This window comes from Hydra viridissima, unplaced genomic scaffold, assembly GCF_058129835.1.
Source record: "Hydra viridissima isolate aposymbiotic clone 2 unplaced genomic scaffold, HvirCarnegie_v1 scaffold_15, whole genome shotgun sequence".
In the NCBI taxonomy this organism is placed as follows: Eukaryota; Metazoa; Cnidaria; class Hydrozoa; order Anthoathecata; family Hydridae; genus Hydra; species Hydra viridissima.
In genome coordinates this window covers 975,912-992,272 of record NW_028324314.1, presented here as the reverse complement: position 1 = coordinate 992,272, position 16,361 = coordinate 975,912, and the positions used below count along the sequence as shown (strand labels likewise).

At 30.8% G+C, this 16,361-nt stretch overlaps 2 protein-coding genes across 2 annotated transcripts; one reads left to right on the top strand and one right to left on the bottom strand.

Annotated features, from left to right (window-relative positions):
• Nucleotides 1–1,074: 1,074 nt before the first annotated feature.
• LOC145188787 (uncharacterized) lies at nt 1,075–6,355 on the bottom strand. Its single transcript, XM_090073164.1, has 9 exons — nt 4,230–6,355; nt 3,224–3,428; nt 2,978–3,088; nt 2,574–2,639; nt 2,101–2,223; nt 1,745–1,917; nt 1,584–1,648; nt 1,345–1,439; nt 1,075–1,226 (listed from the first exon to the last, which is right to left on the bottom strand). Exons 1-9 carry the CDS (start codon nt 6,219–6,221, stop codon nt 1,126–1,128), a joined length of 2,931 nt encoding a protein of 976 aa, XP_089929290.1. The 5' UTR covers nt 6,222–6,355; the 3' UTR covers nt 1,075–1,125.
• A 7,770-nt stretch (nt 6,356–14,125) lies between these two features.
• Nucleotides 14,126–15,235, top strand: LOC149878056 (uncharacterized). The gene has a single exon (XM_090072825.1). It carries the CDS (start codon nt 14,249–14,251, stop codon nt 15,032–15,034), a length of 786 nt encoding a protein of 261 aa, XP_089928951.1. The 5' UTR covers nt 14,126–14,248; the 3' UTR covers nt 15,035–15,235.
• Nucleotides 15,236–16,361: the final 1,126 nt, after the last annotated feature.

The window sequence follows — 16,361 nt, the reverse complement described above, 5'->3', positions numbered from 1 at the left end:
ACATTGAACCACGCTGGGATTCCACGTTTTTGATGATTGAAGATTTCCATACCAACGCAGAAGCATATCAAAGGCTAAGACACGACCAATTAAAATTTAATGATGCTTCATGGAGTTTAATAGAAGAATATTTCGATGCACTTTTACCAATACATTCGGCCATGATGGATTTTCAATCCGCAAAATTATCAATGAGTGAATTTTACGTTCGATGGATTCAAATGAAAATAGAAATTGAGGACGTTCCAGCAGGTGATTAAAAATGCTACTGACCAACCCAATCAATACACGAGAGCAAGTTTTTTTTTAATGTGAAGCATTTATTGCTGCTTTAGTTCTGGATCCTAGATTTTGCTTTACATCGGGTCATCAACTGTTTAATACAAAAATTTGAATAGAGGAGTTATACAGCTAATCAAAATCCATCAAAAACTTTGTATTCAATGAGAACAACCAAGTTCTTCATCAACAGAACCCAGCAAACAAAAAGACGTCTTTTAGTCGTATTAAAGACGTCTTTTCAAGATCGAAAAAGACGTCTTAAAGATGTCTTAAAAAGGTCTTAGTTGTCCGTCGAAAAGACGTCTTACTCAAGACTGTTTAAAGACGTCTTACTGAAGACATCTTAAAAACGTCTTGTCTAAGACGGATTAAAGACGCTTTATTCAAGACGGTTTACTGAATATAACCAGCACACATAAGACGCCTTTTAGTCGTCTTAAAGACGTCTTTTCAAGATCGAAAAAGAGACGTCTTAAAGATGTCTTAAAAAGGTCCCCATTGTCCGTCGCAAAGACGTCTTACTGAAGACGGCCTAAAGATTTCTTTAATTATATTTTAAGAAAACTGTGTTGTATTAATGGTATATTTAGGTTGCTACTACCGATAATAATGGGTATTAACAACATTAAAAATACTATTAAGCAAGTTCAAGTTCTTACTTTGTTTTTTAGAAACATTATTAAAGAAGAAAAAGAAAATTATTTAAAAAAAAAAACAACGCAAATAATTTAAAAAGGCACATATAATACAGTTAGTTGGATTGTTACCAAGTATCTTTCTATTTAACAATTTATACAACATATAATATATATACAATATATAACAATAAAAAAGAATATTTTTTTATTTTGTTTTTTGCCGTGAAGGAGCATTTTTACAATACCGTCCAATTTGCTGTTTAATTTCAGCATTTGAAACCTTTTCAAATCTTCTTTTTATAACTTCTAAAAATCAAATTAATCATGTAGGAAATATTTATCAAATATATTGGAAATAAATTTAACTTAACATAGATTTTTAACTAAAATAAAAGTTGAATAATTTAAACCTATTTTAGATTACCTTCTATTAAGTCATACAGTTTAGTTGATAATAAACCAACCTTTCCACCAGAACCTTTTAAGTTGAACTGTGTCAACAGGTTATTTGTAAATAATCTAAAAAACATATCGAATAAATGATAAAATTTATGAAAAATATTAAACAATTTATAATTATTGATTTCCATAATTACTATACATAAAAAATATATTTACCACAAACACGAAAAATGATTGCTATGCAAAATGTAATAAAAAAACCTATTCATGACCAATCTTGTCAGTTGTTTAAAATCTTCTGCACCTAAAAAACTGAGCTGTTTAACCTAAATAAAAGTTTGGCAAAATAATTATAAAAAAATATTTATTTTCACTTTTAATTTATATGGAATATAAAGTTTTACATATGGATAAAGATTTACCAAATCAAGTCGAACACAATCATCCTCTAAACTTTTGATAAAATCCTCATACTCTGCAATAGTGTCTAATTTCTTGATTGCAAAATTACTATTGGGTTGTTTGTTTATAGCTAAAATAAGCTCCTGGTTTTCAAGAACCTTTGAAACCATCTTGAATATCATGTGTTGGTATTCTAAATTATATGAAGAAAATGAAAAAAGAAATATACAGAATGCAAAACATTTATTAATACATTTTCAAAATTGTTTACAAGTATTATTCTTATACCTAAAAAAAAATCCAAATGTGAGTACAAACATTCTCCACATTTTACTTACTCCAAATAAAAAAATCAAGTAAATGTTAAAGAGCTTACTTCCAACTTCCATAGGAAACTTATTTTTGAGTAACTTCTCAGGTCCAAGCGCTTCAATCATGGTTTTTTCTTGTATGTCTGTTCTCTGAAGCTTTTTGTTTGGTTCCAATGTATGAGGTATAACTAAAGCAAAAAAAAAATTATACATATAAATAATAAAAAGTTACTTTTTTAATCTGCAACAAATTTTTTTAAAAATTTTTGGTACTTTGTTATTATTAATACATTTTTTTCTTATTTTAGGCTTTAGCTCCTCATGACCACAAAAGTTGATGGGTAAGAGGAGGGAGAACATACAATTTTTTAGTTTAGAGCCTATAAAAAAAAATTATATATAAAAAAAAATTTGATTGTTCCATTTCAGTTGATTGTGAAGGTAAAAATAAGTGAGGCAAAGATAAAGTTAACAATAAAAGAATATTCCAACTTTAATGAACAAAAAATATAGTAGAAAATTCAAAAGTAATACATACATAGTGCACCAGAATATGAAGGTGATTGTTCCTCTGTAGTTGAATGTAGAGGTAAAAAAGTTTCAGCTAAAAATAAGAATTCAGTAATAGTGTAAGTTAAAAATATATAAATTCTAATTTTGAAAAAATTGAAAATTAAGAGACAAAGTGTACCAGAACACAGATTAGATTGTTTGAAAGTAGATCCAGATGACAAATTAGAGTCAAAAGATCTTTTTAATGGTTTTTTCAACACAGATTTAAAAACTGGCAGAGGCAAAGAAAAGTCAGGTAACTCTAAAACATAATAGTTTTATTTTTTTTTTTTTTAGTATTTATACAAACATATTAATTTACAATATAGATTTGACATTAAACAAATAAAAATAAATAATTAACATAAAAATAATTAAATGTAATTATACCATTAACATTACCTTTTCCTTTAAAGGTATCTTTGGAAACACAAATATCTATTTCATCTTCTTCCTCTGTTGGTGTGGTGTAACAATATTCTTTTAGTTCTTCCATATTATCTAAAAGAATCAAAACTCTTATAAATCCAATATAAAAATCAGATATTTTGCCAGCACATACATGATGGCAAAATATTTCATGTTTATATTGGATTTATAAGAGCTACAATATATATATATATATATATTTCATACCACTCTTAAATTTGATTTTAACAAGATTATATTTGTCCCATGTCTCATCCACATCCAATTCATCTTTAACAGCTCTATGATAAGATACACCTGCAGGCCAGAATAATATTTTTTTATCAGTATCTATCCACCTTCTAGGAACAACATCTTCTATTTCCTCAAAGTTCTCTATCCAAACAGCTCTTGCCCAAATCATGGTGTAAAACTAAATCATGAAAAAAAAAATAAAAAATTTAAAATATAAACAAAAGCCTTATATTAAGTTGGAATAACAGAAATAAGTAGCAATAACAAAAGACAACTGTCTTTTAATTTAAAAAACTTATAAAGGAATGAAAAGGAACAAAAAAAATCATTAGGTTAATAATTATGGTGATAATGACAAGGAAGAGCACTAATTTGTCTGAAAAAACAGACAAATAAAACGAAAAAAGGAATTAAAAACAGCGTTAGAATAACTGTGCAGGCAGTTTAAATAAATCTGTTTAATATTTTATATTTTTAAGATATTTTACTTCATCACTAACTATTAAAAAGGTAGTTTTAATAAATTTTCTAAATAATAAAGAAATGAAACAATTTTATAGAAAATTAAATCTCTTAGATAAGTTTTTTAAATTAAAAGACAGTTGTCTTTTGTTATTGCTACTTATTTCTGTTATTCCAACTTATTATTAGGCTTTTGTTGATAATATAATTTTTTTTATATATTTATTTTTTTATAGATAATTTCAATTAAAAATTATCTTTTTATACAAAAATATAAACTGTAAAAAACAAATAAAATGGAAAAATAAAGTTAAAAATAAATCATTATATATATATATATATATATATATATATATATATATATATATATATATATATATATATATATATATATATATATATATATATATATATATATATATATATCAAACTTTGGATACAGGATGCAAATTAGTAAAACATAATAAATATAAAATATTTAATCAAAAGAAATTTGACTTTAAAAACCTTTCAATTAATGTTCTATATTATGCAATAAAGGAAAGCATGCAAGACCTCCCTTCCAAGGTAGAACAACAACCTTTCGGCAAAGACTTTCCATTTTTAACTCAACAAACTTAACTCCAATTTCATCAATACTTGGTATGAAGAAAATTTGAAAGGTTTTAGACTGAATAGGTTGTGTATATAAATCATTTTGTAAATCAAGTCTAAATATTCTACATTTAAAAAATCCAGATGATAATTTCTCATCAACAAAACAAAATTGATTTTCTCCTATGTAAAAACATGAATTATTCAGCTTCACTGAAACTTTTAGTTTTCGAGATTTTGTATTTAACAAAGATTGTATACTTTGATATTGCTTGGCTATTTGAACAACAGGACTCTTTGAGTTTTTTACTGCTTTCTTTAATGTCTGCATATAATTTTCAAAGGGAAAACAAGATATGTCATTTAGTGAACAATCAAATTTAACAACATCATCACAAATATGAAGTAAACAGTGAACATTGTAAACACAGAATGAATTTTTATATAAATGTTTTGAGTTGATAACAAAATAATCAATGAGTTCTCTAGCAAAAGCAAGATAATGTTTCCTAAATTCACTGTCTTCATTTAAGAGAATTACCATTGCAACATGCAATGTTAGAAAATGATTATAAATTTCTTTACTAACAACACCCTTTAAAACTAAGGGACCAGTGTATAAGATAAATTGTCTGAACTCTGTTGCTTTCCACTGATCTAACTCTAAAAGGGAACGTGGTTGTCGAGCAAATTCAGATGGCATCATACCACGTAAGCTTAATAGATTATCAGATATTTTTTTTATTTGGCCATTTGAAAGTCTACAATGTTTTGGACCAGACTTTAAAAAAGTAAGTATACGTCTTACTACACCAAGACAAACCATGTGCATGTAATCCAAAATAAAATCAGAAACACAAGATATTTTAAGTTGAGCTAAAGGAGTAAGAGATTTCTGATGATCAGTATACAAAAAGGAATTAAACTCTTCAGTTAATCTTGGAGTTGATGGGTTGTTATCAATATAAACCACTCTATGCTCTTCATAAAATCCCTTAACTTGGCATCGTTCACAGGAGTAATATCCTGTATGACTTTGTATACATTTAAGAAAAGAGCGAGAAGGTGCATCACATATGAATGCTTTAAGTGTAACATCAATTTTTTTATCATTATAGTATAAACCTTCACCACTTAACAATAAAGATTCTTTGAGAAAATCATTAAGAAAACCATCCAAGCAGTCTGGTTTACCATCACCACAGAAAAGTGCAATGATAAAAATATAGTTCTCTATAAGACCAAGTATTGGCCATAATTGAAGATTAGAAGATTTGAAAAGAGGTAGCCCATCAACATTAATAGTAATAGATAACCCAGTACATTGAGAATCATTTTTCAAATTCAAAAAATTATTTATGCCATCAGCAATAGTAAAGTAAGCATAAGTTCCACCACACTTCCTATCTACTGTAACAACTTTAGAGGGTTTTAAAAGCGTTCTTGCATCTTTTGGTAACTCTGAATGACCATGTTTTTTAAGAATACTCAAAAGCTCGTTTAATTGGTTTTGAGAAATTTTGCTTTTCGAAGACCACATTGCTAAATCTTCTGATAATGTTTCTGTTGTCAAAAGTGGTGCTGCATTACAACATTCAAAATTCTCATAATTACAACTCGAAGACTTATTGTTTTCTTCTTTAAAAACATTATTTAGGGCTTTACAAGGATTTTCAGGCTCAGCCTGAGAAGCATTAAATTCAGTATTCAAATTCGATGTGCTATCATTAATATCTTCATCTTCAAATGTCATTATAAAATTCAACATACTTTTATTCAAGCGACGACGCTTCATTCTATTTTCAGTTTCCATAATGATTACTATATAAAACCTTTTGCTAGAATAATGATTTAGAGAATTAACATTAGTCGAGATAAAACTTTTTATGAAAAATTTCACATCTTTAAAAGACATCTTTAAAATTTCACATCTTTAAAAGACACTATAGTGTCTTTTAAAGATGTGAAATTTTTCATAAAAAGTTTTATCTCGTTTTAAAAGTTTTAACTTATAAACTTATAAGTTTATTCACGCCGAAAGTCTTTTTAAAAACGTCTTTAAGACGACTAAAAGACGTCTTTTTGTTTGGTAGAATTATTCGAAAAATAAAGACGTCTTTAAGACGTCTTACGAAGACGAGCGATTTTACACTACGATACAGTCTTTTAAAAGACGTCTTCAAAACGTCTTACGAAGACAAGCAATTTTACACGACGCTATAGTCTTTTAAAAGACGTCTTGAAGACGTCTTACGAAGACAAGCAATTTTACACGATGCTACAGTCTTTTAAAAGACGTCTTGAAGACATCTTGAAGACGTCAACCGAAGACAAGACCATTTAAAGACCTGAATAAGACGGTCTTAAGACGTCTTATGTTTGCCGGGAAGAATCCATACAATTAAATGTGTCATATTCCTCAAATACTTCTGAAGAAATGATTACGATGAGCTCAGAAGAAGTTGATGCTTAAAAAGTACGCCGTTTCATTGAATATACTGGGGGAGGAACCAGACAAGATGTTGCTAATGCATCTTCAGAATCAGTACAAGATATTCGTCAATTTATTTTAAAATGGACTCTTAATGAACCACGAGTGTCATTAGACGTTGAATTCAACATTCTTGCGTACTGGAAGAAAAAACAGAAAACGAAATAGAATCGGCTCTACGAAATCTCGCAAATAGTTTATGGTGCAGCGTTCTCCAGCGTAAATGTTGAACGTGATTTCTCTGGATTCGCTTTGGTTTATGACCATCTACGTACTCAGATTTCAAATGATTTCTTAAACTCTATCATGGTGGTAAAAAATAATCTATATTTAATTGATAAAATAAAATTTGTTTAAAAAGCTGAACATTTCACATTTTATATAAGTCAAACAATTTTTTTTGGCGCCCAGTGCAAGAATCGAATTCTGAAAACCTTTTTAGAGTCGAATGATAAAAAAAAAGTTTTTATAACGTAACAAAATTTTTTTAGATTTTGTATTAGCAAAGTTTTAGTCAGATTTCTTGCACAAAAAGTCAAAGTTAATTTTGAGAATAGAATCATGATTAAAATGGCTGTGATATAAAAATCTGCAACTGAATAGAATTCTTGAGGAGTAAAAGTTAATTTCAACTTTTTTTTCAAAATAAACACTTTTTCAAGAATTTATATTTTTCTGTGTCAAAATGCAAAGATAAAGGTAAAAGGCCACAAAATACCGTTAAATAAAAAAAAAAAAATGCCGATTTTCCAAATATTGCCATCCTAAAATACCATGTGGCAACGATGGAAACATGTAAATATTTGAATGAACAACGAGCGGAAACATGTAAATATTTGATTCTAAGGCATTTAATTGCCAGTTTATTTGTTTGAGTTGTATCATTTACCATGGACCTATAAGAGATGGACGTGCAACCTATTATTTTACATCAAAGAGGCCGCAGAAATCAGCGAGCCATGAGAGTTTCCGACTAACCCTAAATTTTCACCCGTCAACAAAAAAATATATTAAAATGGCTGCCCACAGTTTTAAAACAGAAACTCTGATCACGTGGTGTTAGTTTAAACTTTTATAGCATTTGTTTAATAAGGCTGTTCAGGATAAAGTAACTACTTCACGCGTTTACAAATTTCTAAACAAATTACACAAAGGTAAATGAAATAAGTTGTCGACACGAACAGATTTTCATCATTTTTCCAAGATAAACATTTGTAAATTTGGGAACTTTTTTCGTGTAAACAAAGTTCCGTCAATGATAAAATAGACCTGTCAGGATAATTTTAAAATGACTAAAAAAAGTACAACGAAATATGAAAAAGCTTCAATAAATTTTTTTGTGGTTTCTGGTTTCATTCCACTCATTGGTCCTTCATTCACCAGGCTTAGTTTTGTGTATTTTTTGAGTATTTTTTCCGATATGTCGCCATTTTTTGCCTCGACTACTCTAAAAGCTCCATAATATATATTCCACTATGCATTATTTTTTTAGTAGGTGTATTTTCTAATGGGCTTTTTTATAACTCGTTTGATAATGCAAAACCTTTTAAAAAGTTATTCAAAATTATAATCATCTTGCAAAATGTGGCCAGATATTTCTTATTTTCGTTTTTCATGTATCATATATTATTTCATTTGTCATAAAAGGCACATAATAACCCATTTGTTTTTATCAAATAAAAATCAGCTTATATATAGCTGGTAAATCATGGTATGTTAATATTAAATACTTAGTTCTTCTTGCGGTTTACCATAAATTGGCTTTGCTAAATTCTTTAAAACTGTGACAAATTATTTTCTTCTTTATTGTATTTACATTCATAGCAGCCGAGAGAAATTTCGGGCCCCGGGGAAGTTCTCTTAAGGGGCCCTCATTATGATCAATTACATACCCAGGACCAAAAGAAGCGTGCTCTGGTCATTGAAAATGAAAAATAAAAGTTAATTAAATCTTTTAAAAGTTAAAACTATTTAAATATTTTAAAAATTACTTTAAAAAGTTGTTTGTGCACACGCGGGGCCCCGGGAATCTTCCCCGTCCACCCCACCCCCTCCCTCTCGGCAGCCATGATCGTTACCAATTAGAGCCAAAATCAGTTGTAATAATATCCGACGATAATGATAAAACAAGATGCGCCACTACTACGTATTTAAGTGAAATATTTGAACTCTATTGCATTGATTACATAAAAAAAGTTATATTATGGAGTGATGGTCTATGCACTCAGTTCAAAAATAGATACATGGCCAAGTTCATACAGGATTGCTCAGTGAAATATCATTTTCAAAGTATAGAATGGAACTTTTTTGCTCTCACGGTAAGGGGCAGTTGATGGAGTAGGAGGGTCATTAAAGCGATTTGTTTGGAACAGCGTAAAATCTCGTGAAGTGGTCGTCTTAAACGCTAAAGACTTTCTCTTAGCATCAAATGGGTGCAAATCTTATGTTAGACTTATCAACACAGATGATATTAATCTAAGGTGGGCCTTAATAGCTGATAAAATAGAAGAAGCGAAAGCCGTTAGAAATATTACAAAATGCATTTCCGGCAAATAAAAAATGGAAAGTTTTTGGTTTCTAAATTCTCTAATATTTTTTAATGGGGTTGCGGAGCAATTTTAAAATTTATATATTAGTAAAAAAAGTTCACTATTCTGAGATATTTTTTTCCTATATTGGATTCCCGGCTCCTCAAAACATTTGCGACGCATATGAAAGTACATACTCCTAGATATTGAGTTGTATTAAATAGAGTTAATAAAACAAAAAAACAGGGAGCATAAATAGCATTAAGCGTTTGTTGCCTACTCCAAATAAAATGTTATAATCATTCATCTTTTATTATGTCATTTATTGCGTTATTTGTTGTTTTTCATTTTTGGCTTTTTCGTTACGACCGTCACAGTTACAACCGTCACGACATAAAGCTTAATGAAATTCTTGGAAAACTTCAAGCAAAATCTATGAAACTCACCATATAGTAAGTTCAATGTGTAGTTAAAGAACACAGCAAAGGATTTTTTTTTTCACTGAGTAGATGGCTGCATAAAGATTGACAAAGTTTATTTGTTCAGATTTGTCAAAAAGTAAGCGTTACGACCGTCACGCTACGTTAAATTGATTTTTCAAATAAGTTGAACACTTGAATGATTTAACTTTTGCATACTAAACTATACAATATTATTTAACATTTCTGGAAATTCTCATGTGAATAACCATTCTTGGTTAATTTTTAATGGCTAAAAAAGCGTGAAATATAACGACCGTCTCTTGCGCGGAATTGCCCATGTAATTTTTTTTTTCATATATATTTGTTATATTTACATTTATACATATTTATTTTTTTAAGTTTTGCGGTTGATTGTTTTTGTGTCAGGGTAGCTATGTTTTTTTGTGTTTTTGCGAAGTTTTTAAGTTTTCGTCGCAAAGCCTAATTGCAGTTTTGTAAATGTCCTGGTTCCTGTCTTCTGTCTTTTGTTCGGTTCTAAGTCTTGTCAGTAGCGTATTGAAGTGAAGCGTGGAGTTGATGTTTTTGTTTTCGAATGTTAAGGTGTTACTCGTATGTTATATTGTTTCGTTAAACTTGTCTATACAAGTGTCTCCAACGCTTCTGTCTTGTACGGTTTCGATGCCCATGAGGAAAAATTTTAGGCTGTTGCTGTATTTGTCATTGGGATATATTGAGTTAAGCATGTTTATTGTTTGGTTGCATAGGATTTGCGTGTCTGGACAGTAATAGAACCAGCGTTGGAGTGTTTCGGTTTCGCTTTTGCTGCAGCGTTTACATTTGCCGTTTATGTTTTTGTTCCATTTATGCATGATGCTTTTTGAGGGTAACTTTCTGTGTATGTACTTACACTGTATTTCGTTGGGTTTGTTGTAGAAGTTTCTGTTGTGAAGTTTTTGGAATCTTTTCTCCTATGCCCGTTGCGTTATAGGTGTTTGTCCGGGGGGTAGTATTCTGTTCTGCCTGAGGTATTTTTTTTGGTTTTCTTGTTAAGATCTTTGTTGAGTTGTTACCTGTATCAGCTTTTTGTCTTTGTTTTTTATGTGGATGGTGGGGATGTGTCTTTGGTAAGGGTAGTTTTGTGTTTCGGTGTTTAGTGGGTAGAGCCACGCCGTTGCTATATTTCCGTTAATGTTTTGAATGGTTTTTCTAGTTGTTCTGCTGTGAGAAAACCTGGGGTCGAGACCTTGCATATCTCTGTGATGATTCGTATGTTTTGTATTCTAGTGTTCCTTGTTTGTCTCAGTAACGGTGGAAATGGGTTTTCTGGACTGGTTTTTGTTAGCAGTTTTGGGTTAAAGTATATGGGTTGATACAGTATGGCTTCAATGGTGTTTTCTTGTATTCTGATGTCTTTCTTAAAGCTTTCTCAGTTGTGCAGTAGATATCTGTAAGATTTTGGGATCGGAGGTTTTTCTTGTGGTGTGGTGATTGTGTGGAGCGTATATATGTTTTGTCCTGCGTTTCTATATCTGTTCAGGAACTATATAGCTGTGTCGGTCCATGGCCTGTGGTTTTCGTGTGTAAGTATTTTGATGACTCATTTTATCTGTAAGATTTGAGCTTTGGTATTTACGTCTATTAGGTTTTGTCCTCCCTTACGGATTGTTTGATGTAGCTGTGCTTTGTTTATGCGAGTTTTGGCGTCGTTTCGTATGAGGTTGTAGATCCGTTTTAGAGTTTTGCCTGTGTCTTTTGTTCGGAAGGGGAATTATTTGTGCTGTGTGCCATAGTTTGCTGAGGATTAAGGTGTTTGCTACTGTAATTTTGCCTTTTATGCTCAAGTTGTACTTTTTTCAGTTTGTTCTTCAAACTTGTCCGTGCATCTGTTCCAGTTGCCGGTTATGTCGTCTTTTCCGTCGTTTGGGAAAGTAAGTCCGAGGGTATGTTTCTTTGTTTCAGTCCAGTCAAAACCTAGTGGTCCTGTTGTTTTGCCTTTGTTTCTTTTAACCAGAGGCCCTGGCATTTGTCTCTGTTTAGTTTTTATCCCGCTGCTTTATAAAACTTATTTAGGGTGTTGTCTAGGTTCTGCATAGATTTTAGTTTTCTAGTATAGAACAATGAGTGTCGTCCGCACACGCAGTTACTTTTGTTTCGTGGTGATTTATCTTTATTCTTTTTATGTGTTTGTTCTCTGTTATATTATGCATTATTCTGCGTTATATTATGTCTGCCTGTAGTATGTATAGGCTCATGGATAGAGGGCATCCTTGTCTAACTCTTCTTGTCGGTTAGAAGATTCTCGATATATGTCTGTTTGCTTTTATCTTTGTGGTAATCTTTGTATATAGCGTTTTTATGTTTTGGACTGTTTTGCTTCTGTAGTTGTATTTCATAAGTATTTTGAAGAGGTAGTTCCAATCAACTCGGTCGAACGCTTTGATTTGGTTTTTTGAAATAATAGCCGTACTTTTCATGTTTTCGATGTTTGCTATTTTTATGACCTCTCTGGTGTATAGTAGGTTCATGTGGATTTGTCTTTGTGGAATGCATGATGTTTGATACCTGCAGATTAAGTATGGTAGGGTAGTTTTTAGTCTTTTCGTAATTGATTTAGTAATGATTTTATAGTCTATGTTTAGGACAGAGAGCAGTCTCCAGTTTCTAATGTCTTCTCTTGGGTGCAAGTTAAATCTTTAACTACATTTGCAGCATGACCGGCGCCTGAAGCCCGAAGACTAATCTGAGTGAAAACTCAAACGAACTGCATGTGGAACACATTTCATCAGTTTTTGGGCGTTTCAGCCATAATCATGTGTTTTTAAAAATGTCAAAAATTTCCTAAGTTTGTCAAGAAGTTTTTTTTGGCAAGAAGACCTTCTTCAGTTTTTTTCCTGGCATCTGTGATTGCAAAACTTCAAACTGGTTATCTAAATCTGAAAATAATTTGTTTTTCAAAACTTCAAAAGTTTCCAGAGGAGTAATTTGCAGAGAATCTCCTTGTAAACCTTAGAACAGTGATTCCCGGCGTGGGGCGCGTGCCTCACCGGTGGAGCGCAGAATATTTTTAGGGAGCAATCATAAAATTTATTTAGGTGAAAATTACCTAAGAAACTTTTCCCCTGAAAACTTTCTATGCTCCACCGGTGGGGATCGCTGCCTATGAATGTAAAGAATGTAAAAATATATTGAATTGAAAAATTTATAAACACAATTTTATAGAGTTATAGTTTTATAGAATTATAGTTTAAATTAAACAAAAAACAACCCATGTTATATTATATATATATATATTCATTCCCAAGAAGAAATGTAAAAAATATAAAACAATATTTAAATGTATAAATATATAAAAGCAATATTTAAATGTATAAATATATACAAACAGTATTTAAATGTATAAATATATACAAAAAGTATTTAAATGTATAAATATATAAAAACAACATTTAAATGTCTAAATATAGTACCCTTAAAAAAATTGTACATCTTAATAAAAATGCAGTTCTACTAAGATAAGATAGTTAGAAGCTGTTTGAAACGTTTTTTGATGTTTTAACCGCTAAAGTACAAGGAACACTTTGTAATCTGTACTTTGTGGTGTATCTAACACCACAAAGTGCAGATTACAAAGGGTTTTTTTGCCATAACTTCCTCTTTAAATTTTACCAAATACATTTTTTGTGCGTTACACGAAAGTTCAAGATAAGACACGATTGGTAGGGGCTAACCAAATTCAAGGCAAAAAAAAATAAAAAAAGAAGCTAAAAGTAAAAATAAGGTAGTGGCATTTTGCAGCTGTCCTTTTTGTGTTTTTTTTTTTTTTTTTTTTTTTTTTGCCGCGAATTTGGTTGGTTGCTAACGATTGTTACTTGATAAAGTGTTCTGCGGTCACGAAAACAACGCACCATTAGCTTATTATTTTAAGTTTCATTCGAAAAAAACAAAGTTTAAAACACCAAGCTCGGTGAAGCAGTGTATCTTCTTTGGATGGGTTGCTGTAAATCTTCCTAGTTTTGAGGAAAATTGAAAGAATTCCTATGAAAGTTTATTAAATAGTAAAAACCTGTATTAAAACATAAATAAATAAAAAGCCATCATTGTTAGAAAAAAAAAAGGTATGTAGAAATCTACATTTTATTAAAAATACTAAATACTTTAAAATTACAACTACAACGTTAATAAATAGTTTTTTTTATGCTTTCAATTAAAAGTTTTTTTAGAAAAAATAGTTTCTTTTAGTTTTTTTTTCTTACCGTAGAAAATGAAAAAATGTGTCGTACCTAAACTTCTTGTTTTATATGCAGCCGCGACGTCTTTATTCATTTATCTCGGATACGTGAACACTAACCTAAACAAGAATCTTTATTTTTTACTCAACAAAAGCTCTACACTCAGTCTACCTGAGACTCAAAATCCTTGTTTGAAATATAAATTCCGCGAAGTTCTTCTTTTGATCACGTTTAACAATCCTCTCTACGAACATATTCCATTACTTCTAAACATGTACGGAGGTGTTTTTTCAAACATCATGTTTTGCGGACCAGAAAACTCGGCGTCTATTTATCCAATGATTAACTCAATAACTTATAAAGGATTTTTTAGCTATGATGAATGTGCTGCTCAAGTGATGCGCACACATCCCAATTACACTGGTTATTTGACCTTCAGCGATGACGTTTTGCTTAACGTTTGGAACCTAAAGAGCGTCAATCTCGACAAGTTATGGCAAGGTCCAGAGTTCCCTTACAAGTCTAGAAAGTTTGTTGTTTCATCAGGAGACGACTGGCATTTTTGGAAAACCCCATTTGGTTTACAATCTTGTGTTCAAGCCCTGCAGAAAATTAGCTCACTCAACACGTATAAACAACATGTAAACCGTTTAATGAACTCTAACAACACTTACGGAAAAGGACTAATCATGAAGTCATTTGGTAACTACACCTGCTACGGTGAACGCTCTGACATTTTTTATATTCCGCGGCACATGGCAAAAGACTTTATCGACCTATCACACGTGTTTAAAAATGAAAACGTGTTTCTTGAAATCGCCGTTCCGACTATTATAAGGTTGCTTGCCACTGACATTGAGAACTTAAAAGGCATCTACATGCCTGGAGAAGTCGGTAGCGATCTCGTGAGAAGAAGCGATCGTCTTCTTCTCTACTATAGCTTAGATTTACACTTTATACATCCGTTTAAGTTTAACTACGGTAAAGATTCAGCTGTCGGCCTGAACTTTTTGAGAAATAACTTCACAAAAATGGTAAATAATTCAGCGGCATGTTAACAAATGGCTGTATTATGCTGATATTTTCCGAAAGAAAAAATGAAAAAAAAGTTTCTAAATGAACAAATATCGAAACGTCTTTTTACAGAAACAAAGAAGTAACAAAGATTCGACTTCTGTATGCGATGAACAACTTATAAAATAACAAAAGTTGTGAGAAAAAACAAAATCCCCAGTTAACCTCCTAAGAGTCTGGAACAGAAACAGAAATATAACTTTTCAAATAAAAAGGAAATTGAATTAGTAATCTTGATTTGAATGATTCTTCAACTTTACCTAAAGTCAGATTTTGTTACTAATAAAAAAAACTTGCAAAACTTGTTCCAAGGTTGCTTTTTTTTCCCCCCTTCTCAGAAATAATTTTATTTTTTTTTCTCAGAAGAACTTTTTTAAATTGTTAAAAGCTCATTTTGCTTACAATCACTTTGGGTGATGCGTTACTTAAGTTGTTTAATTCTATTTACAAATAATAAAAACAGCTACATCAAATCCTACAAAGGTATCTTCAAGTCTTCAGATTTAAATACCCAGATATAACTATAAATAGGTTACACCCTAAAAATCAAAGTGTAAAAGAAAGAAGATGGTTAGGAGTTTGCTAGAAGAGGGGAAAATGAGTTTAAGCCATAGGGGACATAAGGGTGAGTATATAGAGTTTGGGAAGTATACAGTCGGGTACGCAGAGATAAAGAACAATAAAAAAAAGAGAAGGATGACTTCAGAAGCACTTTTTATTTTAAAGTTTGAATTTGTGATTAACAATGGCGTTTTCATCAGAGCAGGAAATATTTTGCGCGCACAAAAAAAAAAAAGAAAAAAAAAAAGAAGACGCGCGAATTGGAATTAAATCAGAGTGTTACCGTTACACAGAAAATCTTCGAGATAGTGTCTCAGGGGAGGTTAAAATAATTCCTCACAATGGCGATATTTTGTAAATTTTATTGTTGTACGACAGTTATTGTGTGGTCTCCATTAAAAAAATAAGCTGCGCGTTTTGCACAAAAAACAAAATACTGTTGCAGAAATAGATTTTTTTCAAAACTCACAACTGCAGTTTTACAACGCAAAATTTGTTGTACAACCAACGTTAAGTTGTGCAACTTACACTAGAAAACCTTCGAGCTTAAAGCTTGGTTTCCAATAATTGTAGCAATGTGGTACAACAGTTGCACAACAACTTTGTTTTATAATGGAAACATTTTCTAGTGTAAGTTGCACAACTTAACGTTGGTTGTACAACAAATTTTATGTTGTACAACTGCGGTTGTGAGTTTTGAAAAAAATCTATTTCTGCAACAGTATTTTGTTTTTTGTGCAAAACGCGCAG

Coding starts and splice junctions, on each gene's coding strand:
- LOC145188787 (XM_090073164.1), bottom strand. CDS start 6,221: ATGTCTTTTAAAGATGTGAAATTTTTCATAAAAAGTTTTATCTCGACT. Junction 2,640..2,977: donor AGGAAAAGGTAATGTTAATG/GTATAATTACAT, acceptor TCTTATTTTTAG/CTGAAACTTTTTTACCTCTA. Junction 2,224..2,573: donor TTCATATTCTGGTGCACTAT/GTATGTATTACT, acceptor TTTTTGCTTTAG/TTATACCTCATACATTGGAA.
- LOC149878056 (XM_090072825.1), top strand. CDS start 14,249: ATGTACGGAGGTGTTTTTTCAAACATCATGTTTTGCGGACCAGAAAAC.